Source organism: Notamacropus eugenii, chromosome 5 (assembly GCF_028372415.1).
Source record: "Notamacropus eugenii isolate mMacEug1 chromosome 5, mMacEug1.pri_v2, whole genome shotgun sequence".
NCBI lineage: Eukaryota > Metazoa > Chordata > Mammalia > Diprotodontia > Macropodidae > Notamacropus > Notamacropus eugenii.
In genome coordinates, this window is record NC_092876.1 from 141,899,595 (window position 1) to 141,921,565 (window position 21,971).

Genomic DNA, 21,971 nt, shown 5'->3' on the forward strand with positions numbered 1-21,971 from the left:
TCTATTCTGCCTCCCTTCAAGCTACAAGGGCACAAGGATACTATTCCCACCACAGTGGATCTCCTTCTCTCTCTTACCTTGCATATATAACAACAAAAGTTTACCTGGTCTAGCCCTTCTCCCATTTTCCGTAGATTCTGTAACTTGTAAGCATCCAGGATTCTACCATCATCATGGCAACATAAATCCACTACAACACAGTTCTGGTCCTCAAAGGCATTGATTTGATGAAAACTCATAAAAGGCTTACTATAAAATACTCCTGGAAGGACCTGCAGAGAAATAAAACAAAAAGTGAGGGCTTTTTTCCTTCTTTTCTGACACTGATTCATGTAGCTTAAATACAGGCAAATCAAAAACAAGGTTTCTGCTGATGTGATTGTATGGCAGATCTGGCAAATTTAGGGGTAACATATCCTGACATTGATCATGGATTCTTGGATTGTACCATGACTCTGTGGTGTATCACATTTTCACCATGACATGGAAGAAATAGGGTTAGAAAACCACCACAAAGAGTTTGAAGTTTCTATTCAGAAAAGTGACACAGTTGGGTCAGTGTAGCCTGCAGAAACATAGCCAGGCCCTGAAAGAAATAGCTTAGGACTGCATGTTTGATATTTTCATCAATGACCCAGATGACCAGCTATAGAACATCTTTAACATACATGTAGAAAATAGCTAATTAGGACAAGTTATAAACCCATGAGAGGCAGGGTCAGAAAAACAGGAGTCCTTGGCAAGCTGCAGAAACGTCAGCAGTGCTATCAGGAAGACATGAAATGAGAGGATCCAGTAAATTTTGTTCTTCACCATTCCACCACCCCCTAGTTGATAAAATTGGAAAAAGCAAAGAGCAAATAAGAAGTAATGAGGTATTTATAGGTGTAAAGGTGTATACCCATTTATCCCTTTTCGGAGTATGAAGTTCTACCTGATAAAATTAGAAGGGAACCTGTCCATTACACAGGTAAAAACTATACATTAAAAGTAGAACAGTTCCAGGTAATTCCAGACACAGGTGGGACACATACAACAAGTAGCAGAGAAATGCACGTTCTCTATGGAGATATGGGCATAGAGAGGAGCAGTACTTCAGGAGAAAAGCAGCTTCAAAGAAGTAAGACTTCTGGCAGCAGAGAAGAGAGCTGACTGGATTCAATTAAGAATTCAACCTAGCAGATGAGAGTTGAACTCTGAAGAGCATACCCAGAGAGCCTAGATGATAGACTCACCCAACAGATACTGAACCCAGGAGGAAACAGCATTAAGACACCACAAGAAGAATAAAGATGTCGGAGCTCTGGAGTACCAGAGATACGTGTGTCCCTACATCACCAGTGAACGCTAGGTCTGCGTTCACCTTTCCCATTGACATTCTCTGTATTGATGGGAAAGTATGTTCTGGGTTTATGGGAAGAGGGGAAAATGTTTTGTAACTACTGTTCATATTAGACCATCTTTGCATATGCCTTTGCTTTAAACTAATTATGTCTACCATCTGACTATTAGAGGTAACCTCCCTGATAGGGACACAGGAACTATAATTTTAAGAATAAAGAACCACAGACTTGAACTCGAATCCTGGAGATAGTAGCCAGTCCCCTGGTAACCCAACCTTCAAACCAGTAAGTGTTAATTTGGGAAGGTATCCCAAAAGGAGCTTTACTAAATCAATTTAAAGGTATTCTATCTAGAAAGAAAAGCAAAGCAGAAACATATAAATAAATGGAGGAGAGGCATTTCTCTATTTAAAGATTTACAAAACACTCATGCATTATCTCATTGTTCTTCACAGTACCTCAAATTATCTCCATTTTACAGATCAGAAAACTTAGGCTAAGAAGATAAATGTTTTCTACAAATTTCCACAGCCACTAAATGGCAGGTCAGAAACTCCAACCCAAGCCTTTTAACTCTTTCCACTGTACCATAGTTGAGTTCCATGGTTTAGACTGCTCTCAACTTGAAAAAAGTGACACCAGTCCCTCAACAACTACTTGATAGAACTTGCATTAATGAATTACTGATAATAGAATCAATTTTATTTGAGCCTAAATGAGACTATCCAAGCCCCTATATATTATTACATAGGGAAAGGGACTAGAACTATGATTTCATTGATACAGGGAACATCTTGGTGAGGAAACCGAGGCAAGTCAGTACCTTCTCTGCAAAGTCTCTGAGTTATCTCTACCAGTGGTGTCTGTCAAACTCATGGGTCCATAAGGTCCATGAGGGCAGCGCACTAACTTAGTTTTAAAACATAATGTTATCTATGTCCTATTGTATTTTTATTTATTTTGTTAAATATTTCCCAATTACATTTTAACCTGGTTCACGTTGCTGGCTGTGTATTCGATATCTCTGATCTGGAGCCCTGAGACATCAAGTGTCTTACCCAAGGGCACACAGTCAATCTGTATCAAAAGCAAAATGTAGGTCTTTCTGTCTCCAGTGCCAGCTCCCTGTCCATTATTCCCCATGTTAAAGGAAAACAACCTCTTAGAAAGTTTTTATTTTGGGACATCAAGCTGCCTTTTTGATACTAGAGTAAGTGCAGGTGGAACCATCTCACAGAAGCTACATCAGCTACTATAACTTCCTGGTTTGTCGGTCTCTTAGATGTATTTGAGCCCAAGTTACCTCTGTCCTTATAACCATCCCCCACCATACACGTTCTCTGTTTTAAAAATCTCTGGGTCTGTATACAATGCAGGTCTATGCTTACCAAAAAAAAAAAAAAAAAAACAGAATAATTCCTATTATTCAAGGGCTTCCAAGAAATCTATCATTTTTAATGGCCCTCTGGGACAGAATCCTAGAATGTAGACCTGATCAGCAGCCAGCACTGTGAAACAAGAGGATGAAACTTTAGACTTTGTAATCATTGTTGTAACCATACCAGGGAGTTAGGAAAGCTTATCATTAAACAATGGAGAACTGAAGGGAGTCTTGAGACTACTATACATGCAGTACCTCCATCAGCAATGACTGCCATGTGGAAGAGGCACTGTTAGGATAATATTCACAGATATCCTTTTAATTGATTCAGCTGGTTAATATAATCACTTCTTAAAGTGATTCTAATATGCAGAACCTGGGGTATTAAGTGCAAACAGCTAATCCAGGCCATGGAGGTGGATAACATCGATAGTTTCAAAGGAGATAAGATTAGCAATTCCTAGGAGAGAGTATGAAATGGTCCCAGTGGTCCAGGGGAAGTCTGATAGGCATTTATTAAGCACCTACTATGTCCCAGTAACTGTGCTAAGTGCTTTACAAACATTATTTCATTTGATCCTCACAAACTTCCTGCAAGGTAGGGTGCTATTATCATCCTCATTTTACAATTGAGGAAACGGAGGCAGCTGGAGGTCAAGTGACTTGTCTAGGATCACATAGCTAGGAAGGGGTTAGGACTAGGTTTGAATTCAGGTCTTCTTGACTCCAAGTCCAGAACTCTATCCACTGCGCCACTTGGCTTTCTCCAATACCACATGACATACCAGTGTGGGAATTCCTTCCAAACTATTACAATTCATTCATTGTATCCTGTGTGACTCTAGAGAAACCAGGAAGATCTGGACTCAAATGCTGCCTCCAACATTTATGATCTATGTGACCTTGGGCAAGCAAGTCATTTAACTTCTTTGGGCTTCAGTTTCCTCATTTTTTAAATGACCTCTATGGTCCTTTCCAACTCTACACCTATGATCCTATGAATAGGTGCATATAAATCCAACCAATGTGATGGGAGCAAACCTTGAGTTTTATAGACATCAATGGAGGAATTTCTTGATGCCAATGGAGGAATCCACATCAATGGTGAGAAAGTAACAATATGGAAACTGGCCTTTGAGCAAATTCATCTCTGAATATTTTTTTCTAAAGAACAAATATTTATTAAGCTCCTGCAATGTGCAAAGTCCTACTGACAAATATACTCAAAATACATACTTGTCCTGTACGCCTATCCACCACATGAAACCGCGTATTATACTGGGGTTCCCAGCGCATCCCATCCGCAAAGGCCTTCCCCCGAACTTTAGAAGTGATGATTTTCCATAGGTTCATCTTTAGGGGCTGCTCAATGAAGATGACATAGTTTTTTGTCATTCCTGAAAGGTCCAGAAGAACAGTCTTGGCTTACTGATTTTTCAACGAACTTTTAATAAATACCCACTGCATGCCAGGTACTATACTAGGCACCAAGAGAGTCAAAGGCAAAAATGAAACTGTCCCTCACCTAGGGGAGCTTACATTCTGTTACATTCTGTTAGAGTTTGGCAAAGCAGAGAAATATAAACTCTGAGTTACGAAGAGTAGCTTGGGTGATACAAAACCATGTCTCGGCAGATCATCAGCCTCAACAAAAACTACTTAGTAGTAATTCTTCACTTGCTCTCTGTCAGTTCTGCTATGCATAGCATTTTCAAGTCCCTACAAGATGAAGGGAAACGGCAGGAAATACTGACATGAAATCGTCTATTGGCTCAGATATACTATATATAAAAAAAGCATGTGTCACATAAGGAGACACATGTGGTTTGGAAATCTTATGCTGAGCCAGAGCAAAAGAACTACCTTCACTCGTGGTACTATATGCACAGAAATTCACAGGAAAAAAAATCTTTACTCTTCAGACCTCTTCCTTCTTTCAGTGGGTCAGCTAAACAGGAGCATTTTGGACAACATGGTTTAAGACACAGGAGAAGATATATTTCTTTAGCAATCCAGAAGAAATCTACAGAGGGTGTTTCCAAAAGATTTAAAAACCTACTTCTGATCATGCTTTCAAATTAGTAAGGTAAAATTAAGGGCACCTTAATCACATACCAAGATAATGTCACACTCCCCTCCAGGCTGCCCTCTGGACTCTCTCTAACATGTCCCAGAAATATTTTCTTCCTGGAGCATGCTGTACCCCTGGAGTTCATACACTGGAAGTATCTTTAGGCCCTGCTGCCTTTCTCCTTCCAACTGCATGGATCCTTCCAGACTGTCTACTTAAGGAGGACATCCAGGCCAGCCATGCTTCATTCCTCTCCAGACTGCATTTCAGATTTACTCTGTCATGCTCCCTCTTCCTCCCTTCACCCCATCCTGTCTTCCTCTTCCCCCCTTTATTTCTACTTCCTTGCCTGCTATCTTCTCCCATTAGAATATAATCTCCTTGAGAACAAGGATGATTTGTATTCTCATCACTTAGCATAGTTTCTGGCACATAAGTGCTTATGAAATGCTTGTTGACTGACATTCTTTACTAAGCAGTTAAGTGCTTGAAGTTGTGGTTTTTTTCTCCATAATAGAGATGACTTGAACTGAATCTCATATATCCATCCAATCTTCTCTATGAATAGAGCAGAGAAGGCAAAGGCCCATAGTGAGGACAGTCTGAAATATAAATGGTAGAATAGAACTTAGGAACTTTGCCTACTCCAATCAACTCTGCTAATCAAGTGTCCTACGCTACAACGACAAATGAAGACCAGTAAGGTCTATTTGCTTGCTATTGATTTATTTTTCTTTGGACTCACCAAAGCTGTGGTAATAAGAAGGTTTCATCTTTTGACTAAAAGGAATGGAACACATCACTCGAGCTCCATGGAGCGTCTCCTTGAGGTCTGCTTTCTGAGGAGGAACCTGGATAACATTATAGGAGGAACCTGGAAAATGAGAAGGGCCATTTAAAGAGCAATGCTCATGCCACACTAAAAGCTTCCATACTCCCTTGGATCCTGGGCAAGGAGTTACAGTGGTAATGAAATAATAGAAACATTCATATCTCATGAAGACATTTCATACAGTAGGTTTGAAACTGAAAGATAACACACCCCCAAAAAACCAAGCAGCCTGATAACTGTAGCTCAGAATTCTTTTATAATGCTGTATAATAAACACAAGCACTAAATTTATATTCTAAAATAGTTTCTTTGGCATTAGAGCATCAAAAGCAGGTTGAGAAAGAACTATGTTAACCCACTGGAACATTTGTCATCTTTCTAGATGTCTAGATGAAAATAAGAGCTGAATATTCAATTCAAATCATTTCAATTCAATGGACATTTACTGAGCACACAGTATGTCATTCAGTCAGTCAACATGCATTTCTCAAGTGCTCAATATGTGTCAGGCACTGTGCTAAATGCTGAGGATACAAAGAAAGGCTAAAAGAAAAAGAAAAACAGTCCCTGCACTCAAGGAACTTACAGTCTAATGGGAGAAACAACATGCAAATGATTATGTACACACAAGTTGTACACAAGATAAATTGGAAGTAATCAATGGAAGGAAAACACTTGGACTAAGGATCAGAATATTTTAACATGTAATTGGGGGAGGGAATCTTTATTATCTGTGTGTGTGTATGTATGTATGTATTATGTATATGTGTGTGAAAAAAATAAATTAAGCAAAAAAAAGAAAGAAAGAAAGATCAGGAAAGACTTCTTGTAGAATATGGAATTTTAAGTGAGACTTGAAGGAGCCAGGGAGGCCAAAAGACAGAGATGAGAAATGACAGAATACCAAACATGGGAGACAAGCCAGTGAAAATGCATGGAATCACTTGATGGAGTGTCTTATTTTTTTTAATTCAATTTTATTTTATTTTGAGTTCCAAATTATCTCCCTTCCCATATCCCTCTACCACCCATTGAGAAAGTAAGAAATACAAAACCTATTACAAATATGAAGTCATGCAAAACAAATTTCCACATTAGCCACGTTCTTGGGGAAAAAAGCAAATAAAAGAAATAAAGAGAAAAAAATGTGCTCGTGTGTTCTCTGAATCCGTCCATTTTCTATTAGGAAGTGAGTCATACTTTTTATGATGAGTTCTTTGGAATTATAGGTGTTCATCGTGTGATCAGAGTTACTAAATATTATGTAACTTTTCTTTATCTAACATATAATACATAAACTATCTTTATTGCTGCAATTGTACAAATTGTTCTAATAGAGTGGCTTATTTGAGGAACAGTCAGGAGGCCAATGTCACAGGATCTCAGATCTGGGAGCGGGGACAGAGACAGAGAGGGAGGGGAAGGGAACAAAGCATAAGAATATCGACAGGAAAGAAAGGAGAGAGTCATGTTTGAAAGGTTTAGGATAAGAGAGGCGTTTGTCTTTGCTCTTTGAGGTTTACTGAATAAAGGAGTGCCATGGTAAGGTCTGTTCTTTAGGAAAATCACAAACTGACAGTTGAGTGGAGGACTGGTTGAAGGGAGAAAAGCCTTGAAATGGGTAGCATTTCAGATAGCAGGCTATTTGAGCCCTCCAGGAATGAGATGGTGATGGTCTTCACCATATGGTGGCAGCATCGGAGGAGAGAAGGGTGTATATCAAGGAGATGTTAAAAAGCTGAAATTCACAGGACTTGGCAACAGACTAGATATGAGGGAAGAGGGAGGTTAAGAGACAGAATGAGAAGTCAAATTTTATACTGAAGTTGCAAACTTTGGTGACTAGGAGGGTTGTAGTGCCCTCAACAGTCAAAGAAAAGTTAAGAAGAAGGGAGGATTTGGAAGGAAAAATAATGAGTTCAATAGTTCAGTTTGAGATAAGCTTGAGCTTAAGATGTTTATGAGACATCCAGTTTGAGGTGTCCAATAGGCGAAGTTTAAGAAGAAAACAAGTGACGGGCACCATGTATGCTATGCAGTAAAGGTACAAGGACAAAAACGGGACAATCCCTGGAGGAGGATATAGAATAGCATATGTAGCAAACAATAAACAGGCCAGTATGGCTGAAATGTCAAATTCAAGAAGGATAGGAATATAAATGAGAATGAGAAAAATAGATTGAAACCAGATTGTAAAAAGACTTTAAGTGCCAAGAGAAAGATATTTGTAATTTATCCTAGAAGCAACAGGGAACCACAAAAATTACTTAAGCAGAAGATTGACATGGTAAGACCTGTATTTTGGGAATATCACTTTGAGGACTTTGTACAGGATGAATTAGAGAGAGTTGAATCTAGAGGCAGGAAAACTAATTAGGAGTCTATTACAATAGTCCACCCAAGAAGCAATGAGTGTCAAAGATAGGGTGAGGGTTGGGTGGAAAGAAGGGGATGGATGTGGGAGATGTGGAAGTAAGGGAAAAGCTTGGCAACTGACTGGATGTGGAGGGAAGAAGATGAGAGTGAAGAATTGAAGATGACTGTTGGATTGTGAACCCATGGGACAGGAAGGATGTAAATGCCCTTGACAGAAAGAGGGAAGTGAGGAAGAAGGGTGGGTCTGAGAGGAAAGATTATGAGCTCCATTTTGAGCACAGTGAGTTTGAGATACCTATCCAATGCAGGATTGGAGGTTGGGAGAGAGAATTCGGATGGATACGTAGATCTGGGAGTCCTCATCTACAGAGTTGATAAACATTTGAGAGTTAATAATTAAATATTTACTGAAGTGAACCAAGTGAGAACAGTGTCACAAAAACCCAGAGAGGAGCCAGTATCCAAAAGAAGAGGGTGGTCAACAGTGTCAAATGTTGAGGAGCGATTAAAAAGAATGAAGAGTGAACGACCATTGAATCATAATTGATATTTACGTAGAACTTTAGTCAGTCAGTCAACCAGCATTTACCATGTGCTTACTATACACCAGGAACTTGTGCTAAATGCTGAGGATGCAAACAAACAAAAACAGAACACTTCAGGGTTTATAAAGTGCTATAAATATATTATGGCATTTCAACTTCAGAACATTCATTTGAGGTAGGTATTATTAACAAGGAAACTGAGGCTCAGGGAGGTTAAGTGATGTGTCCATGACAGCTCAGCTAGTAAATGTCAGAAGTAGGATTTAAACTCAAGTCTTCCTAACTCTGAATCTAGCCATCTGCCACTCTGCCTGCCTCTTGATTTGAACACAGGTCACACCCCTAAAATAAGTTCTTTAAAAAGAAAAAATATTCCTAAGTATGTACAGGAATTATACCATATTTGGAGGAAGAGATATCAGAAGGAGGCAGTTCAGCTAGATTCAGAGCAATATGAAATAGAGAAGACACAACTCAGCATGATGGGGGCAGAGGGGAGATTCAAAGGACCCTGATGCAAGCCTACAATAGTTCCCAGGCTTGGCAAAGTTTGGCCATCAATAGCTGAAAGCTGACAGAGGAAAAGCCAGGCAAAGCAGCATCCTTTCATCTGGCCAGCAATTCAGTAAGCCCTTTGTAGAGTTCACAGCAGAGAATAATTTTATATAACACTTTAAGGCTTGCAAAGACTTTCTCTGTGTTATCTCATTTGATTCTCACAACAACCATGGGAAGAAGGTGCTATCATTATTTTCATTTTACAGAGGAGGAAACTGAGGCAGACAGAGGTTAAGTGACTTGCCGAGCATCATACAACTAGTTTCTGAGTTAGAATTCAAACTCAGATCTCCCTGACCCCAATTCTAGGACTCTGTCCACTGCACCACCTACATGCCAAGAACACAGGCAAAGAAGCATGACCAGAAAGGAGGCACACTGCTTCTTCAATGTCAAAACATACAGTAACTAAAACCACAGAAGTAGATCAGTCTTCATGCAAACACTGTCAGTAAGTTAAAACGTATGTAACTAGACTCAAAGGGGCAAAGAAAAGTCTAGTTATGGGATGTCAGCTCTATTCAGTTCAAATCAATAAACAAAGCAACACGCCATTATTAAACGCCTACTATTTGCAAGACATTGGACAAGGCACAGTAGATACAAATATTGCCAATGCTTGTCACTAATGTAAAGGGGAAAGCAGACAACAGTTGTCTCCTAGATTAGATTAGATTAGATTAGATTAGATTAGATTAGATTAGAGCTCCTTGAAGGTAAAGGTTGCTTTTTGTCACTATCTACGTCCTCAGAATTTAGCATGGCTCCTGGCACTACATAGGTGTTTAATAAAACAGAGTATTTTAATAAAAAAATAATTTGTTGACTTGAAAAAAAAATTCTATTTCTATTTTCTCTACCAAGGATGATTTTCAATCTGATAAGAAAAGAAGAAAACAAAATGTTAAACAGGGTAGCAAAATGTAAGGTAAGGAGATGGGGGAAAAGCACTCCTGCTGTCACAGAGCTCACAAAAACTACTTCTCGGGTTACTGAGTTTGCAAATGGCATTACTTGGTTGTCTTTGAAGAAACACAGAAAATGGTCAATTTCAACCCTAGAAACAGGTAAAACAATGGATTTTCTGAAAAGGAAATAAGGTAGGCATTTAAAAATGCTTAAAAATATTTACTTTATCAATGGGCCTGGTAAAATTCTAGAAATGATTATTAAAGGGATGTTTCCTAAGCTCTTAGAAAGGAAGACAGAGTCACCAAAAGCCAGCATAGCTTTATTAAAGGCTAGCTATACCAAACTAACCTGATTTCCTTTTTTGACAGGGTTACAAACTAGTAGATCTGAGAAATTCTCTGGGTTTCCAAAGGGCATTTGACAGTCTCTCCTCTGGCACAAATTAAAGAGGTAGGCTGAATAACAATATAGTTAGATGCATTTGGAATGGATTAATTTACAGGATGCAAAGCATAAACAACTTAGCAGGCCATCGCTAATAGATGAACTCTCGCTCTGATCCTATTCTTTAAATATTTTTATCAGTGATTTAAATGAAAGTATACTCAGTTGACAAGCATTTATTTATGTGCCAAACATAGACAGAATACTTATTAAATCTGAAGATGACCCAAAGCTGAGGAAAATAATGACAGCTAACACTCATATAGCACTTTAAGGTTAGAAAATCACTACATACATTATTTCATTTGATGCCCACAACAAACCTAGGAAGTACAGGATTTGTTATCCCATTTTACAAAAGAGGAAACTGAGAGACTACGTTACTTGCCAAGGGAAAACAGAGGGTAATATTTGTCTAAGTAAAACGCTACTTCCAGAAACTATAAATGACAAAAAAGATCCTTTCATTTTAGGGATTATATGAAGGTAATACCAGAGAACTTAAATATAGCTGGGGTTTAGAGACAGGAAAATGGTTTAAGATGCCACTCAGATCTCATTTTGAAACCCACTAAGGGATACTACACAAAATCATACTGCAAACATTGAATCTCACATTTATATACTCACACTCACAACCCACTCCACAGGCATAAATCAACATGCAGATTTGCACTGATTGGTAGACAGAAAATATCTATCATAGATATATGACACACATACAACACTCCACATCTCACACATACACACACACACACACACACACACACACACACACACACACACTCCTGACCTACAGAAACACAAAATACAGATCACAAGGCTATATGTCTCTCTCCTTGAGTAATGGGATTATAATTTTATTTTTGTATCCCTAGAATCCATTGTAAGAATTTAATAAATGATTATTGAATTGAACATCTATGCACAGAAAGTTATAAATGCACCTGTTGGTGAGGGTTGTTGTTCAGTCATCTTTCAGTCATGTCTGACTCTTTGTGACCTCATTTGGGATCTTCTTGGCAGAGATACTGGAATGGTTTGCTATTTGCTATTTCCTTCTCCAGCTCATTTTACAGATGAGGAAACTGAGGCAAACAGTGACTTGCCCAAGGTCACACAGCTAGTAAGTGTCTGAGGCTAGATTTGAACTCACAAAGATGAGTTCCAGGCCCAACGCCCTATCCACTGCATATCTACCTAGCTGCCATCAGTGAGGGACACATTCACAAATATATAGAGTGTGCTAAAAGTGTTAGTGCAGCTTAAAATTTCAATAAGCATAAAACTACACTAAGCCTTTTGGCACACCTCCTATTATCTCATTTGATCCTCACAACAACTCTGTGAGGTAGATGCCGCTATTTTTCCATTTTATGGATGAGAAAGCTAAGGCTCAGAAAAATTAGATAACAAGCCCAGGGACACACAGCTAATACATGTCTGAGATGGAATTCAAACTGCATTCTTCTGGAACCAAGTCCTGCATGCCACAGAATGCTTAGCTCATGAAAAAGAGGATAAGCAAGTAGATGAATAGTTTGCAGAAAAGGGGCAGTAAAGATACCAACAGAGAGCCCAGCAAATGGCTGCTGCTTAGTAAATACTGACTAATTTCATGAGACAGCAAGTAAAGGAAAATGTGTGCAGGAGCAAGAAAGCAGCTAGCCAAATAACCCATAGGATGTCACTTTTATCATAGCTTTCTTTATAATTTATAGTTTCAGGTCATCTCAAACTTTATTTCCCCCTAAACGATCATGCCTAAGACATAAGTCCTGAAAAGCTCTCCTCCATACGTGTGAGTCATCAGAGCTAAAGGAAAAGGGGCAAAAAACTGAGCCACAAGCAGATGATTCTCTCAAGAAGGGAAGGAGTAGAGAGGAAAGGGAGGAAGAAAATGTATATGCTGATGGTAAGGAATGAGCAAAGGAACTAGAGACTGGTTTCTGATGAACACCTCTGCGAGAAGTGACATCATTTAAGTAAAGGGCTAGGACTTTGGAGAGTCCTTTCAGAATCTCCCCCATGGGGGATGTACAATTGAAAATGATGGTCTCCTTTCCTGAATGTGAAGCAATTCACTAACACATGCCATCCAGAAGAGGGAAGGAAGCCTGGGGAATAGTTAGCTCCAATAATTTCCAGAAAGAGTCCTACTCCCACTTACCATTTGGCCCGTAAGAGTTCCCCATGTTGTAAGTAGTCCCATCAGGGTCATAATGGGGATGTGCAGTTGCACCATTCACTGCAATAAACTTGCTCCAATCCACCTGCAAATGTAAAAAAATTAGAGATTTGTTTTTAATGTTTTGGCAAAATATTTACTAAAAACTGGCCAAAAAATTCTTTAGAAAGGCCTTTATTTATGTAGAGACTCACAAACAGCAAGGTGTGTATGTGTGTGTGTATGTGTGTGTATGCATGTGTATGTGTGCACATGCACGTGCCCATGCATACGCACAGTATAAATGGTATCCCAGAAGTCTTATTTCAGTTTCAAGCTATTGGGATACCATGTATACCTATATATCTACATCTATATCTATACACACACACACACACACACACACACACACACACATACACACATCAGAATGAGGTAATGAATAGAAAGATGGATTTAGCATTACGAAGACTTCAGTTTATGCTTTGTATCTGACACATACGTCCTCAGCTGTGTGATCCTGGGCACCTCTTAGTGCCTCACATAATTCTCTAAGATTATAAACTGAAGGAACTGGCTCTCTGTACTGGTAAAGAGAGAGCGTCAAGTTCTTAACACCAGTAAAATCACAGATCCAGATCAAGTGGGTAAATGGATATATAAATTTAAATCTCTCACTCTCACACACAAACTTAAATGCCACTTTCTAAGAGAAAGGTTGAAATTATTTTTGTCACTGGAAAGATGAAAACTAAAGGCAAAATATATATATATGTTTAAGACTTCTCCAATGGTGCAGAATCCAAAATTCAAAGCCATAACTCAAGCTTAAACACTAACCAACATAAACCTCTACTGAAACAAGATACTATATACAAACTGAATTGTCTAAGAGCATTTTTCCAGGCAGGGATGTGCTGGTAAATGTTTAACAACCAGCTCTTGGGTGGAAAAGGTTACAAAGGATACACTTTTAAGTTGAATTTATACTATTTTCATTTTCTCCATTACTTTCTTAAATCTAGATGATCAAGCCCTAATGCGTAGCAGTTGTGGAGTTCTGAAGTGTAAACGTGCACACTGAAAATTTAACAATCAAGAGCCTGTACAAACTGGTTCTCATGCCGTTCCCACCCTCACCTCCTTGCTCCTAGGCCTCCTTGGTACCACAGCCCCAAGAACTATAAGAACATCTGCTTGGGAGAGGGAGGTGGCAGGGCTTCAGGCAGGAGCAAAATAACCTTTTCTCTTCCACTCCTTCCCCATCACTAAGAAGTAGGTTACTCTTATGTCCTCCAGACTTGATAAAGTGCTTATCATCCTGGAGCATATTCACGCCCACCAGCTCGGGGAGGCTTGGCATGGTGGACCAAAGTTCAGTCAAGTTTAATGCTCTAGCCTCTCATTCACTTGTGAGCTGCCTCCAAAGCTCTTTCTGAAGGAAGGAAATGACAACCTCTTTTCTCACTCAGAACTGACACGTCACCTTTTCTGTTTTTTCCAGGGTTTCAGGATCCATTTTATTCATATAGTTGGTCTCAGTGCTGATGTAGTAATCACCCTTGTACCTCACACAGTTGACATTGGTGTTGTCTGTCATGGCTGAAAATAAATCCAAGAACCACTTAACACAGAAAACTGCCCCATCTTTTTGCGGTAGGTCTGAAATATTGAGTGAAAGGGTTTTAAAAGCCACCAATACAGTTTCAGGGACCCCAGAATCACCTTTGGAGTCTTAACTGCACTGATCATTGTAAAGAATCATGGTTAAAGTACTCACTAACACCAAACACCCGAAAATTCTAAATGTAGAATTTTCCTTACGAGAGGACTCAAACTTTGACATGAAGCGCCCCAAAACACTCTTGCATGGATCAGGCAGGGCCAGGGTGCCAAATTCTGAGACCATAATCCGGTTGTTAACGCTGTTGGTTTTATAGGTGTCACTCTGCAGAAACTTGCTCTTGTATGTCACAGTGCCCATCTCCATCCTGAACTGGTGAAGCAGAGCCATGCCATCGAACCAATGACTGTACCTTCAACCAGAGCAGATCACAGTTATCAACAACACCAACAAATTGACTGTAGCCTACAAGGACAGGGAAAAGTGGGGGGGGGGGGTGGAGGAGAGGAAGGTGGGGAGGAGTTATGTAGAGTTTCAGACTGGAAAAATAAGGGTTGGAGATTTAGAATAGGAAAGGGCCTATTCTCTAATAACAATACAAATGGTTTTCCATTCTCCAATCAGGGCATACTTTTCCTCTCCAAATTCAAACTTTCCAGGTCCTGTCCGGATCAGACAACCGTTGAGCCAGTTGGGAAAATGACCTCGGGTCCTGGCAAGGATGGGCTGAGGGGTCTCCTCCACAGTGGCTACTAATGAGGCAATACATTGCAGACCCTTTCGGTCACTGAAGGTCACATGCTTCTGTTGAGTTTGTGGCAGATAGTTCTTCAGAACTATGGGAAAAAAATGAAAGCACAGAAAGTCTTCATGAACCAGTTATAAATTAGCTTCTCCATAGAAAACAACCCTAGTTATAACATAAGACAACTGAAAACATGCAGACTTCAACCCTGTCAAATATCCCCTCTAAATTCTATCTCTTTCTCCCTTTCTCTTCACTCTAATATCATAAACATTCCAGTACAATAAACATTTATCAAATGCTTACTCTGTATCAGGCATTGGGCCAATTCCTGAGCATACAAAGACAAAACATGGAACAGTCTCCACCCACATGGCACTTACATTCTTCTTGGGTGAGATGAAAGTAACAGTACAAAAATGAGTAAAAACAAAGGATAGAGAGTCTACTAACAACAAGGGGTCTCAGGAAAGCCCACAAGAGATGTGACTCCCATGGGAGATGAACCTCTTGGGAAGCTATAGGGCAGAGGCAAGAAGGGAGAGTGTTCCAGTCTTGAGGAATAGACTGTGCAAACGCATTTGGGGAGGGGGAGAGTTATGGTGCTGAACAGGAGATGGAAAGTCAAATTTGGAGAACAATAGTGAAAAGGCCTCTTTGGCTAGAACAGGGAGAAGGTATAGAAGGTAAATTAAGGTATATAAGGTATATTAAGGGTAGGCTAGAAGAAGATTTTGAAGGGCTTCAAATGACCACACAATTCTTTTTTCTTTTCTCCTTAATGGCAAGGCTCTAATCCAACTATGGGGGATCTTTTGACTTTGGAGAATTAATTGCCTAGTAATCAATTCAGAGCTTTACCGAGGATGACTAATGATCATTTGCCATTGGATGAGCAAGAGTTATGTTTATCTGAATCAGAGCTTTTTAATCTGAAGTCTGTGAACATACATACACACATAAACACAATCAAATTCCAACATAACCGATGTTCTTTGTCATCTCATGTATCTCATTTTATGTATTTACAAGTGTGATTCTGAGTAAAGATCCATAGGCTTCACCAGACTAAAAGCTCATAACACAAAAAAGAGCTAAGAACCCTTGATCTAAATAGATAATTTACATACTATGAAGTATCAGCCATGTTTATAGCAATATCATGAAGGTGATCAGTAATTTGTACATAGTAATAAGAGTTTACGTGTCTCCCCCATCAGACTGTGAGCATTTGGAGAGCAGGGGCTATCTTTTGCCTCTTTCTGTATCCCTAATGCTTTTCCCAGTGCCCAGCACATAGTCGACACTTAACAAGTATTTATTGACTGACTGACTTGAACTTTATCCTAATAAGAATAATCATACTTATTCAATATGTAAAAATCCACAAATCTATCTATGGCTCAGCTCACAGCATAAATGGATTCCTCTTCCCTGAGACCTCCTTCAAGTTTACGTTAAATTTAGCGATTCATAAAAAAAAATTTAATCCAACAATATTGAGTATCTCAAAAGTCTTAGTGCAGTTTTACACTTTAATAGTTTTCATTTTTAATAAATAGATTAAAGCATTAATAGTTTAAAGCTGTACCAAGACTTTTGGAACACCCTGTATCTTAATGGCATATGAATTCATCTATATGAGCTTATATGGGAGGATGCTAGCCTTAATCACACTATGATGGTTATATGTGTGGCATCCAAAAAGCCTTAGTCCCATGTAATTCCAATTTAATAGCTGGTGAATCTATCCTTTCTTTTCCATTCTCATTATTACCCCACATAACAGGACTTCCTGGATTATTACAATGACCTTCTACCTCTTCTCTCCAGATTCAGTTTAATTCAACAAGCATTTATTAAGTCCTGCATCATGTCAAATTCAATGTGTCCAAAACAGAGCTTATTATCTTTCTGGAAAAACCCACTACTACTGCAAATATACATTTTCTGTGGTGGAGGAAGTAAAAGGTTCTTTTATTTTTGTACCCTCTCTCTTTAGTCTCATCAGCTCGCAGGATAATTCTATTAGCTGCCATATTATCTTTTGTTGTTGTTTACTCATTTTCCAATTCAACTCTTGGTGACCCCATTTGGGATTTTTTTAGCAAAGATACTGGAGTGGTTTGCCATTTCCTTCTCCAGCTGAGGAAACTGAGGCAAACAGGGTTAAGTGATTTGCCCAGGGTCACACAGCTAGTAAGTGTCTGAGGCAAGATTTGAACTGGGGAAGATGAGTCTTCCTGGCTCCAGGTCCAGCACTCTGTGCACTATGGTACCCTGGTGTCCATCTTATTATCTAGTCTATCATACTGTCCCTATGCAGAGGACTTCCAAATCTACATAGCCAGCCCTCTTGCTGTCAAAAACACCATCATCCTTCTTGTTTCCCAGTTTCATCAGTGTTATCCTAACTCTTCCCTCTCACTCACTTTACATATACCATCAGTTGTCATATTTTGTCCTTGCTACTTCCACAACATCTCTTGCTTCCATTCCCTTCTCTCTACTCACACAGTCACCATCCTAGTTCAGGCCCTCAGCACCTCTTACCTGGAATCAGATCTTTCCTATCCTCAAGAAAAAAAAACAAAAACCTTAGCATCACCTCAAGCTATCACCCTATATCTTTCCTTTCTTTCTCAAACTCCTAGAAAAGCTGACTACATTTGTTGCTCCATTTTCTTACCTCCCAATAATTTCTTGACCCTTGCAATCTGGCTTTGATCCTACCACTGGATTAAACCTATCCTCTCCAAGGTTACCAGTGTTCTCTTTATTGCTAAATCTAATCATCTTTAATCAATCCTTATATGGGTTTCCTGGCTCCTCTGCAGTTTTTGACACTACTGTTGATTATCCCCTCCCTCCAGATCAGGGGTTCTTAACCTAGAGTCTATAGATGACATAAGACTTTAAGGAATTTGTGTACTTGACTGGGAAAACTTACACCTTAATTTTCACTAACTAATAGCTGAAATTTACCATTTCTTTCTGTTATTATTTTTTAAAATAATATTATTTTAATTTAAATTATTATTTAATTAAATTAAATAATAATGTATATTATTATTTAAATTAAATATTAAAAATATTATTCTGAGAAGTTCATTGGCTTCACTTGCCATGACACACACACACAAAAAAAAATGTTAAGAACCCCAGTTCTAAATACTCTGACCTTCCTAGATTTTTGTGACACTGTTTTCTTGTTTCTCCTTCTACCTGTCAGACTGATCCTTTTCTTTGTAGAATCATGATCCATGATTCCTCACCCCCATGCATTGGTATATACCAGGGTTGTGTCCTGAGCCCCATCGTGTCTCTCCACACTCAATCTCAGTGATCTTATCAGCTTCCACAGATTCAACTGTCATACCTACATAAATGACTCCCAATTCTCTAACATAGAATTTGAAAACTCCCAATTCTTTTCCATAACCAGCCCTCATCTCTCTCCCGAGTTCTACTTACACATCTCCTACTTACAGGACATCTCCACCTGGATGGCCCCTAAACACGCAACATTTCCAAAAGAGAATTCATTCTCTTGCTCTTCAAACCCACCCCTCTTCCTTAGTTCTCTATTTTTAGCAAAGGTATCACCACCCTTCTAGTCACTGGGTTTACAAACTAGGAGTTAGTCTCAATTCTTCACTTACTGCTCCCTACCCCACCTCCATATCTAATCAGCTATCCAGTCTTATTGCTTCTACCTCGCAATATTTCCCACAAGCATCACTTTTACAGAAAATTTGGATTCAGTCAAAAGACCACACTTAAGGATTTAGAAGGTCACATGTGCCCTTAAGGCACCCCACCCCTGCTTTGCAAGGTTGCTTTCAATTCTGAGATTGAGTCACCCTGCTAAAAAACCAAAAAAACAAAAAACAAAAAACAAAAAACCTTCAGAGACTCCACATGGTCTCTGAACAAGCTAACTTCATTTAGGACCTTCCCATATCTGGTCCCAACCTCTCTACCCTCCTATGTATCTGTGTACCCTAGTACTTTGTCCTGGACCCTCTACTCTTCTCTCTGGTCTTTTTTTTTTCCCCACAACTTCCCAATACATAAATTATAATCTAGTCATATTGGCACATCTATCATTCCAGGAAACTGCTTTATACCTTTGTGCCCCTCCCCATTTACTCATGACATTCCTTCTTCCCTGAATATCTTCCCCTAATCTCCCTGTCTAGAAATTCCACTTGTCCTTAAAATCTCAGATCAAATACCATCTGGTCTTTGGAGCATTTCCTGATCCCTTAAGGGTAGGGAGCACATCCTCCCCAGCCTTGCGTCCCTCACAATGTCCTGCACACTGTAAGCTCTCAAAAACATTAATTACATTGTTTTTAAAAACATTGTGCAGCATTTATCCATATCATTTCTAAATGTTCTAAGTTTGCCCTTAGCTTCTGCAACACTATGCTTTCACAGTCCTCCAACTACTCTAGATGATTCTATACTGGCACTCAGTAGGTACTTAATATTATTATTGATCAATCCTCCTTCCCCTTATTGTGTGTGTTCTCCTAGGCTCTTTCCTTGACCCTTTTCTCTTCCCTCTATATTCTCTCCCCCAGTAATCACATCTACTCTCCTGGCTTCAATTCAGCCTATACAATTCTTCATAATCTTCATGTGTTCTCCCCCTACCCTTATATCTCCCTAGAGTTCCCATACCTGTTAGCTCTAGCTAACTGCCTACTGAACATTTCCACCTGGCTGCCATTGGCACCTCCCACTCAATTTGTAAAAAAGCTGACCTGATCATTTCCCTTCAATCCTGCTCCCTCCAGTGATGTAGCTATTTCTGTCCATTGATTCACCATCTGTCAGGCCCACCCAGGCTCAAAATCAGTCATGTTTTATTATTCCTTTTTCTTTACCTAGCTCCCTCCAAATAAGTTGCCAAATTCTGTCAATGCTTTTTCTGAAATATGTTTAACACCCAGCTCCCCCCTTCCCCAATTTATATTGCCACCACCTTTGTTCACAAGTCTTCATCCTCTCTCCCACAGACTAAAATCAAAGTTTTAAGTAGTCACACTGCCTCAATAATATTTCCTTTTAAGAGTGGTCAAAATTAGCTCCCCAATGGGCATTTCCTATCTTATCATTCCTCTACTAAAAAACCTTCAGTGATTTCCCAGTGCCTCCAGAATAAAATATACACTTCTTATCTTGGACTTCAAGATCCCTCTCCATTTGGCTTCCGACCTCTGTTTCCTCTCACTGCTCTTAAATCCCAGTCCTGTCTCATCTAATCTCCTGGACATTGATCCCACACCTCTCTTCTTTGTCCACCTTTATGAAATCCCTCTCTTTCCTTCAAGGGCCAGTTCAGGGGCTCCCTTCCAGTGATCCTTCCTTCCCCAAATCCCTCTGCTGTAGTATCTCCAGCAATTTCAGTCTGGACTTCTCTCTCCTTTACTCTTGAACGTAACCTTACAATTATCGTGTGTAAAGTTCTTATTCTCTACTGTCACTTCCCAACTCATACCCCCGCCATGTAATTACAAGTTTGTGGTGACAGGTTTATTTCTTTTTTGGCACTCCGCTAAATGATATATGGTAGGTGCCTAATAAGCACGGAGCAAGTACTTAATAATGCCTCCTTTCGTATTCCCAGAGTTTAGTAGTGTCTGGCAAATTAGTAATGGAGAATGGATAATTAATAAATATTTGTCGAGCTTTCTCAGGGGCAATACAGAATAAACAGCTGTAACAAAACTGATACAGTAACAAGGCAACAAGATACGGTAACAGAAACTCAGCTTCCGTGTTTGCTATTTATACAGCGGAATCAAATAGTATCCATTAGCCCTAAAAAACTGGTGCTGTTTATTTTTTTAAATTATAAAAACTTGCCGCGATCTCATTATCAAGGGAGTTTTATCCCCACTGGAAGCCGGAGAAAACCACTTTGCAGGCCGTTAAGAATGACACTAAGAACGCACTTGGCTGAGGATGTTTATCGCAGGAAGAAAAAATGGAGTATTTGGCCGTCTGAGCAGGTCCTCTGACCCTCTCCTTCCCCTCACCTTCTCCCCGCCCCTCACCCCAGCGCCCCGGTTCTGCGGAAATCTCCCGTCCAGCCCCATCCAGTGACCCCTAAGCTTGCGGGTCACTGGAATCCGAGCCAAGACACCAATCCTGCAACCCGCAGTTAGAGGAAAGCTGCGAGCGGAAGGGGGGGACTCCCCAGAGGGCAGGATGAAGGGGTGCAACCCCTACCTGGAATCCGGCTAGTTAGAGAGGTGAGAAAGCGCCCTAGGATGGCAGACACGCCTGCGAAAGCCGGGAAGATTTCGGGAAACATTTTGCTTTGGATTCTGAAACTAGATCCCGGGCCTCAGCACCCTTGGCGGCTGACACTGGGCCCCGCGGAGCCTCAAGTCAGGTCCTAATTGTTCCCAGGGCAGAGGTTCCGGGCTCGGCCCTGGGGGCGGCGCGTCGAGTGGCCTTTAATCCCTGAGCTGAACGTCCGTTAGAGCTGCACCTTCAAATCAATCAAATCAATCAGACAAACACTTGCATGAAGCTTAAAACTGCAAGTTTGCAATAGTTTGTTTCTGAGCTAGCTGATTAAATGTTTGTGTTAAAATGTCTAATTACTAGGTTTAGCACAGGTCCTACCTGTTTGTGGAGCAGTTCCCGCATGATCCACTCAATTTAATTCATTCATTGAGTGTATGCGAGTTGAACATAGTAGTTTGACTAAGTGAGAATTTTACACTTGGGTCATCAGCAAGATATTTACGGGCCACAGATTATTAAGTAAACATATGCTATCTCCACTTTAGAGTCACTGGAGAAAAGAAAATGGTGGTCCCCAGGTAACATTGTACCTGAAACCAGGGAGGTTTTGAGGCTCAAATGAGAAAATGGAGGTAAAGCATTTTGCAAACCTCAAAGCGCTAAATATGTACCTGCTTATTATTATTAACATTATCATTAGTATTAG

General features: G+C 39.8%; 1 protein-coding gene across 1 annotated transcript in view; it reads right to left on the reverse strand.

Moving 5' to 3' along the window:
* The window catches only part of BCO2 (beta-carotene oxygenase 2), a 34,872-nt gene extending 13,433 nt beyond the window's left edge, over positions 1-21,439 (reverse strand). The window contains exons 1-8 of the mRNA XM_072611094.1: positions 21,242-21,439; positions 14,885-15,089; positions 14,454-14,665; positions 14,116-14,231; positions 12,633-12,735; positions 5,541-5,669; positions 3,961-4,121; positions 105-272 (exon numbers count right to left, since the gene is read on the reverse strand). Coding sequence (XP_072467195.1) covers positions 105-272; positions 3,961-4,121; positions 5,541-5,669; positions 12,633-12,735; positions 14,116-14,231; positions 14,454-14,665; positions 14,885-15,089; positions 21,242-21,326 — 1,179 coding nt within the window. The 5' untranslated portion in view covers positions 21,327-21,439. The remainder of the gene's footprint in view (positions 1-104; positions 273-3,960; positions 4,122-5,540; positions 5,670-12,632; positions 12,736-14,115; positions 14,232-14,453; positions 14,666-14,884; positions 15,090-21,241) is intronic.
* Between the last annotated feature and the right edge of the window lie 532 nt (positions 21,440-21,971).